The sequence below is a fragment of the Penaeus chinensis genome, unplaced genomic scaffold, assembly GCF_019202785.1.
Source record: "Penaeus chinensis breed Huanghai No. 1 unplaced genomic scaffold, ASM1920278v2 CTG_5336, whole genome shotgun sequence".
NCBI classification, from domain to species: Eukaryota; Metazoa; Arthropoda; class Malacostraca; order Decapoda; family Penaeidae; genus Penaeus; species Penaeus chinensis.
Window position 1 is genome coordinate 10,001 of NW_025918347.1, and position 9,592 is coordinate 19,592.

The following is a 9,592-nucleotide window of genomic DNA, read 5'->3' on the forward strand; positions in this document are numbered from 1 at the left end:
GGCCCCATTCATGGATGAGGAAATATTTAGCAGAGAAGTCATTGTCAAAGAAGAGCTCAATGATATCACTGAAGAGACATGTCTAGAAATTAAGGAGGAACCAATTGATTATGCAGTTAAGGAGAAAGATGAAGTAAGCGATGTAAAAGTGAAACATAATTGTCGTTTCTTTCCTAATCTTCATGACCTAAGACATGAAGCAAATGCAAAGGTCTTGTGTAACTTTGTTCAGGGTCATAATGACTTGTTAAATGTGCCATTTGTGGCTGAGGACTGTGGGAACAAGTGTTTATCAGATGGGGATCAGGCAATACACAAGGAAAGTCTTGAGGATGCACAACTAAAAGTGAAAGCCACATTGAGTCGTTTTGTATGTGAGGTGTGTGGTAAGAAATTTTCTCATAAAAGTAATATCAATATTCATATGAGAGTCCACACAAAGGAGAAGCCATACAGCTGTGATATATGCAAAAAGGCATTCTCACAGATAAGTGATCTGACAAGACATATGAGAGTACATACAAAGGAAAAGCCATACAGCTGTGATATTTGCGACAAGGCCTTCACACAGAAAAGTGATCTAGGAAAGCATATGAGAGTTCATACAAAGGAGAAGCCATACAACTGTGAGATTTGCAAGAAGGCATTCTCACAGATAAATGATCTAACAAGGCATATGAGAGTACATACAAAAGAAAAGCCATACAGCTGTGAGATTTGCGACAAGGCCTTCACACAGAAAAGTGATCTAGCAAAGCATATGAGAGTACACACAAAGGAGAAGCCATACAGCTGTGAGATTTGCAATAAAGCCATTTCACAGAAAAGTAATCTAGTGAGCCATATGAGAATTCATACTTAACACTTTTTAGATGTTAAGGCTTTATTGCAAATACCACAGTTGAAATGCTCGACTGTGATATTTGCAATAAAGCCTTAACATCTAAAAAGTGTTAAGTAGAGTAGTTTTATAATCAAATTATCAAGTAAAGGAATTTTTTTAGTTTGCCTTTTCATATGGATCTTGCATTGTTGTAGTAATGAACAGAAATATGCATTGACTGTGCAGTTTGTTTTTGCAAGAATCTAATAATTATAATTGATAATAATAATCACAAAATCCTTAAAAATTATACATTATCATAATGGAAAAATTTGTTAAAGGTAAATAGTTTTGACCCAGCGGACTCGAACTGGAACTTGTGGAGGTGAGACGCACGGTCTTGTGGTAATTTTGCTTTTGGGCTATACTTTAGCTGTAAGTTTGTACTCTGTTTTCAACATGATTATATGATATATAATATGTAATGTGGTGTATTTGGAATGAGATATTCTGTTGATTTGGTGTCTAAAAGGTGACCGGTGTTTTGGTGATGCCCAGAGTGTTCACTTGTGATATGTCAAAAGTTTTCTTTTTCTTTTGTGCATCAATGACGTTGCCTTTTTATAGTGATTGAATTGCTTGAGCTGCCCAATTATTTAAATAGTGTTAATTGAAAATGTAACGTAAATTCATTAGAACCAGATAAACAAATTATTTGTAATTTGACTTTATACAGTGATAAGTGTTATAGCATGATTTAATGTTAAGTAAGTGAAGGTTGAGAACAAATTAGAAATCGTGAGACACTTGAAAGATAATAATTATCCTTTGATAAGAATGTTAAAGATTTGAACTTAACCTGAGAAGTTCACAATCAAGTTTACTCTTTACCCGTTTTGATTAATGCCCTAGTTGAGTAAAGGCAACTCTCTATTAAGAGAGATTTAGTTGAGCGAGGAACTTGATTGTAACAAAAGGATCTAACAAAGTATATCAGAGTACATACAAAGCAAAGCCATATAGCTGTGAGATTTGCAATAAGGCCTTCTCACAGAAAATAAATCTAATGAGCCATATGAGCACATACAGAGTACTATTTGAGAGTACATATGAATGTTCCCACAACCTGAAACTCAGCATAATTGCCATCAGGTCCACAGCTGTGTCCTGCTCAATGTAGGGCATCACTCCTACCTTGGACCTCAGCTCTCACCTGCTAATTTTGCATGGTCTTTTCTTCTGCTTTCCTTTTCCTTCTCTTCTTCATTCCTTCTGTTCATTTATCCTAATCTTTAACTCACTTTTACCCTTTTCACAATACTTTGTCATAATGCTGTGTGACCTTCATCTGGCACATATGTTTGTTTTGATTATTGGCCATACTGGAAATGCTCAAACATCCCTTTGTGAACGAAAAAACTTTTTACCCTGGGTCTTCACCCCAAAGCCACACCCTATTGCTATATTTTTAATGTGATGCTAGTGACCCTTGATGTTAATGCTGCAGAAAATTTTCAATAAAAGAATAAATATTGATATTATTATCAACACTATAATTTTTGTTGTTGTGTTTGTATATTGTTATAATCATTATGATAATTATTCTTATTATCATAATAACAGTAATGAAATCTATAGTTATGAATAATTCTCATGGTTATTATCATTATTGATATTTCTTCTTTAATTATACTATTGCTGTTAATATTACTATCATAATTTGTATTATTATTACAACTATTACTTTTTCTAAAGTTATTTTTATTATCATTATCATTAATTAACATTAGTAGTATCATCAATATCTTTCAATAATTTATTATAATTATTATCATCTTATTGTTACAGTTATTGCTGAAAGCATTATTATCATTGATGTTATTAATACCTCCCTCTATTCCTTGCCTGTTGCTGTGGGGGGCGCTTAGGAGACAGAGATTGAGGCCCAGAGTAGGGGATCACCCGAACCTTGGACCCTGGCCCTAGCCTCAACTAATTTTGCAAGGTCTTTTCTTCTATTTTCCTTTTCCATCCCTTCTACATCCTTTTTTCTGTTCACTTATTCTAATAACACATTTTACTTTGTTATAATGTTATGTGAGCTATGTCTGGCACATTTGTTTGGTTTGACCATTGACTATTCTGGGAATCCTTAAACATCGCCTTGTGAACCAAAAAATTAATTAGTCAGGGTGATGTGGCAGAAATTGTTTAAAAAATATATATTATTGATGTTATCAATATTAATGCTATTATTAATGTTGATATTATTATTATTATTATTATTATCATTATTTGGATTATCATTATCAACATCATAAAATTTGTCGTTTTTATATTTGTGTGATAATCATTATGAAAATTTGTCTTATCAGTAATAGTAATAAAATTGAAAGTTATAAATGATCATTATGGTTATCAATATTGATATTTTTCACAAGTTACTATCATAGTTATTATTATTACTATTATAATTGTTGTTATTACTGGTATTTCTATTACTACTATTACTTCTACAAAAGTTATTGCTATTATTATTATTGTTATCATCATTAATATGGTTATTATCATCATCATTATTACCTTTGCATAGTTTTATAATATAAGTGTTATATAACTTTTTTATTATTTGATAATTTATTATTATGGTTATCTTTATTATTGCTGTTGTTGTTGTTATTATGATTACCATTATCATCAATGGTATTATTTAATACCATTATTATTATTATTATTATTATCATGTTATTGTTGTTAATCTAATAATGAAAATTACTATGGTAATGATAATGACAGTGATAACTGAAATGGGAATGATAATGATGATAATAATAGTTATACTTATAATACTAACAATAACAATAATAATAATTTTAGTAATTATTATAATCATGATGGTGACCATAAAAATGATAATTGAATTAACAATAGCAAATACAGAATTATATATAAAGAAATACATTTTTCTTTCCAATTGATTGCAAGAGAATATTAAACATATCAAAAGTTTATACTTGATGAGTAAATATTCATTTGACTGAGTTATTTAATTCATATAGAGAAAATGAATGCCTCATTCTAGTATTTCAAACTGTGCCATAATTTAAAATGTTTGCTTACAATAGTACTTCCATATGAAGCATACTAATATGTTCTGAATTCACTTTTGGCCTTCTCTGATCTCATTGCAAGGGAACAATTCTCCAATATTTTTTGGATGTAATCTATAAAAATAATTGGGGGGAAATCCCCACATATTTTTTTTCTTTACAATACACAAATTCAAATTAATTATAATGACTTCATAGTCTTAATATTCTATATTTTGTTTGCTAAGAAAATGCCATCCTAATTATTGCAATCATTGTTTTGCTAGTATTAGTGTTACTGTTTTCATTATTTGTTATTATTGTTATTATTATCTTTATTTTCATTTTTCTTGTTATTATCAATATTTTCATCCTCATTATAATTATTATTATTTGTATTTTTGCCATTTCTAAAAATAATATTAGTTTATTTCATTATCATTTCATTGTTATTATTTTCATTACTATCATAATTATTATTCTCATCAGTATTATTATTATTGTTATTATTATTATTATTATTATTATTATTATTATTATTATTATTATTATTATTAGGATTAGGATTAGGATTATCATGATTATTCTTAGTATTTCTTACTTACTACTGGTATTGATTGATATTATCAGGAATATTATCATTTTCAGTGTTATTATTTTATTTATTATTAATACTAAATTAATACTACTTTGATTATTTCTACACTATTCTTATCATAATCTTTCATTAATATTGCTATAATTTATATTATTATCATTAGTAGTAGTAGTAGTAATGTTGTTGTTGATATTATTATTATTATTATTATTATTATTATCATTGTTATTATCATTGTGGTCTTTATTATTAGTTGTTTTGCTTTTATCATTATTATCCTAATTTTATTATTTATTTCATTTATTACATAATTAAAATAATAATTATTATTACTATTATCATTACTTTTATTAAGTAGCCATCAGTTATTATCATTATCAATATTATAATTAACCTTATTGTTAAGATCATTATTATATCTATTATCAATATTATCATAGATATTATCAGTATTATCATTATATATTATAATTATCATGAATGTTCTATTTTCTTTTTATTATTTTTTTATCATCATTATTATTTTCGTGTTATTATTTCTACTATAATTATTAACATTATCACTATCAGTTTCATATTGGTTGTCATTTATATTATCAATATTATCAGATATTATATTAATATTTTAATTATTATTATAATTATTATCATTATTATTATTATTATCATTATCAACATTTATTTTGAAAATGATGTATCACTTTCAGAAAAACTAGTTTGTGCATTTTTTTTTGTACATTCATTATTATTATTATTAATATTATTTTTTGCCACCATTATTTTCACTGCTGTTCTTGTTATTATCATTGTGATTATGTATTATTCATCATCATTATTATTTCTTTTTATTGTCATCATTATTTTCTAATCATTCATTTTATTATTATTTCTATTACTTCTATCTCTATTGTTATCTTTATCATCATTGTTGTCTTGGTTCTTCTCATTGTTATTATCATTTTCTTATGTTTTATTATTATCATTATTTTGTAATCACTATTATGGTATTGATAATGATGGTAATGATTATTGTTTTTGTTATTATTATAATTAGTATGTCTATTATCATTATCATTATTGCAATTATCATTAGTACATTTCATATTTTTCCTATTATTTATATTATTAATTTTATTATCATTTTCATTATTATCACTATCATTATTGTTGATAATTATCATTACTTTGATTATTAATTATCACATTTTTATTACCATTTTCATTATCATAATTATCATATCTATTATCATTTTATTCATGGTCATTATTATTATTTTAACTATTATATTTATCATTAAATTATGGTTACCAATATTATTAGTGTTCCTATGAGTGTGTATATTATTGATTGTATCACTATTATCATGATCTTTATCTTCATAATTCGTAACATCATGACCATCTTCAGTATCATTAATCCTACCGTGGTGGGCACCATCATATGACATTTTTTTTTTTTTTTTCAAGGAAGACCCATGAGCTGTGTCCCATCTTAAGACTCAAATATTCCTTTATTTTTTCTCAGACCTATTATGGGAAAAGTTATTTTATTTGTTGTATAATACCATAGCAATGATAACAAGCTTTTCATATGATGCCTTATTCACAAAATTCTTTCTCTATCATTCACTCACTCATACACAGGGAGGGGTTAGGAGAGAGAAAAAGAGAGAGAATGAAACACACAGAGAGATAGGTAAACCATACATAAAACCAGAGAAAGAAACAGAAAGGAAGAAAGAAAGAGAGAAAGATGAAAATGAATGAGAATTCTTTAATTAGTCTGTTTAGTATAGAACCTTTGATTTGCGACATTGCCTTATATACATCGAATCTATTTAGGGGAATTCCAAAGCAGGTAAATTGATGGGCAGTTCTGTTAGAGCTAATGGGGATATACTGTGCAGAAGTTTGTGAAGTGATGCTTCATCTGTTTACAAGCATCTGATATACTCAGATGATCAAGAAAACTGTAGAGTGTTGTCTTTCAATCCTCTTGTAAAATTTAATGACATTGCTTACTACTTCTACTGTTTGTTTCTTTGACTTTCTCATTTCATCTTTAATTCTAAAATAAAGTTACTACCACTTATCCTTCTGCTGCAGCTGTAAGCTTGCCTTTGGTTAGTCATCAGTTGTAAAATCCTGGTGGTAATCCATGGCTTCTTATTTCAATGCATGCATTTCGGAACACAAAGTTCATACATACTTTGTAGCGAAGTGCTCCAATTAAATACGGCCATTAAATCCAACACCAGCTCCCATTCAACCGTTGTTATCCACTGTCCGAACTCCCTTAAGGAGGATTCCAAGAAAGGGGGGTGGCATCTGGTGGGCGAAGAGCTGGATCTGATGCTGCAGTCGGTAGACTCAACATCCATTTGTAGACACTGAGGCCAATCAGGGGGAAAAGTTTAACCTCTGTGCAGAATTCTGCATCGGTCTTTACTAAGTCAATCATTGACTTTTGGTGTGTAGGTTCTGTTATGAAGCACTTTAATTTTAATTGATCACACAGAAAATTCACATTTCTCATTGCAGTCCCCCATGATAATCACTTGTAGGTCATTATGTAGTAGACCGCCTATAGGGATAAGAATAATATGTATGTATATATGTATGTATAAGGATAAGGATAAGAATAATATGCATGTATAAATGTATGTATGTATATGTATGTATGTATATGTATGTATGTATATGTATGTATGTATATGTATGTATGTATATGTATGTATATATGTATGTATGTGTGTATGAATGTATGTATGTATAGATATATGGGCTCTTCATTCGTCTTTGCTGGAGCGCCATCAGGACAGAGGAGGAGGCTTCTTAGGGTAAGTCGCTCGGGCGTTATCGGAGCATTTATTACAACAGTTGTAATAAAAATGCTAAAATGGCATTAATATGCATGGGAATAATCATAATAATGATAATAATAATAATAATAATAATAATAATAATAATAATAATAAAATAAAAATAATATTTATAATAATAATAATAATAATAATAATAATAATAATAATAATAATAATAATAATAATAATAATTTTAATAATAACATTAATTTCAATAATATTGATAACATTAATAACAATTTTAATAATAATAATTATGATTATACTACTACTAATATAAATAATAATAATATAAATAATAATAATTATTATTATAATAACAATAACTAACAATAATTTTGATAATAATAATGATTATAATTATACTACTACTACTTCTATGAATAATATAAATAATAATAATAATAATAATGATAATATACATAATGATAATAATAATAACAATAATATAAATAACAATAATATAAATAATAATATTAATAATAATAATAATATAAACAATAATAATGATATACATAGCAATAATAATGATAACATTAATCTAAATAATAATATAAATAATAACAATAATAATAATAATAATAATAATAATAATAATAATAATAATATGAATATGAATAATAATATTAATAATAATAATAATAATGATAATAATAATAATATAAATAATCTGGGCCCATGATGATAAAAATAATAGTAATAATAAGAATTGTAATAAGAATATAAATAATAATAATGATAATAATAATAATAATTCTATAAATAATCTGAGCCAATCCTAGATTAAGAAACCCATAATGAATAATAATAATAATAATAATAATAAAAATGATAATAATAATTATAATAATAATAATAATAATAGAAATAATAATAATAATGATCATAAAATGATAATAACAATAATAATAATAACATAATAATAATAACATAATAATAATAAATAATAATAATAATAATAATAATAATAATATAAATAATCCAAGGACCCCGGAATGGAGATTATTAGCCTTTGCCGGAGCGCTTGTGGCACGGCGCACTTTTTGTATATTTTTTGCCTTTTGCTTATTGGCCTTCTTTCCTGTTCTCTTTTATTTCCGTCTTTCCCTCTTCCCGTTCCTTACCAAAAAAGAAAAGAAAAAAAAAAAAAAAAAAAAATATTCAAATATCTCTCTCTTCTTATTGAGAAGGAGAAAAAAATATATATTTACATGCATATAGATCTAGATATGTTTATATAGATATAGATAGTGATATATTTACAAAGGTATAGATACATTCATGTAAATATATATATATATATATATATATATATATATATATATATATATATATATATATATACGTAGACAGATAAGAGCTTATTTGTGTATTTAACTTCATGTGAATATTTCTTTAAATTACATGTATGTATTTCACAAAGAGGTACGCATATAGGTATGTATATTGGCCTAAATATACTTATTTACAAATATATATGCATATATATATACATATATATAAATGCATACATTTATATTTTCACACATACACACACACAGACACACACAGACACATACACACACACAGACACACACACACATACACACACACATATTATATATATATATATATATATATATATATATATGAAAGGAAAATTGCCACAGTAAGAAATTAAATTGAAATGTGGCAGGTATCTCTGTGTACAGGTTACTGATTTTGTGTTTATGTCATATATAAATATATATGTATATGTATATATACATATATATATATATATATATATATATATATATATATATATATATATATATATATATATATATATATATATATATATATGTATGTATGCATATATATATATATATATATATATATATATATATATATATATATATATATATATATAATATATATATATATATATATATATATATATATATATATATATATATATATATATATATATATATATATATATATATAATTCATTTATTTATTTATTTATAGACATACAATAGTCCCCCTCCCAAAGCCGTTTTCTCTAAATCATCTCTTCTAGAGTATGGGAAATAAGTCTGAATCCGGATTCTTCTTACGCGAACGCAAACAAAGCGAGGCGAGCGTTAATCTTTTGAAGGAAAGAGAGAGAGAGAGAGTGAGAGGAGAAGAGGAGGAGGAAGAGAAAGAGAGAGGAAGAAATAAGAGGAAGAGAGAGAGAGAGGAAGAGAGAGAG

General features: G+C 26.1%; 1 protein-coding gene across 1 annotated transcript in view; it reads left to right on the forward strand.

Moving 5' to 3' along the window:
* The window catches only part of LOC125024813 (zinc finger protein 480-like), an 895-nt gene extending 32 nt beyond the window's left edge, over nt 1-863 (forward strand). Inside the window, exon 1 of the mRNA XM_047612582.1 lies at nt 1-863. This exon is cut by the window's left edge and continues 32 nt beyond it. Coding sequence (XP_047468538.1) covers nt 1-862 — 862 coding nt within the window. The 3' untranslated portion in view covers nt 863.
* The last annotated feature ends 8,729 nt before the right edge of the window (nt 864-9,592 follow it).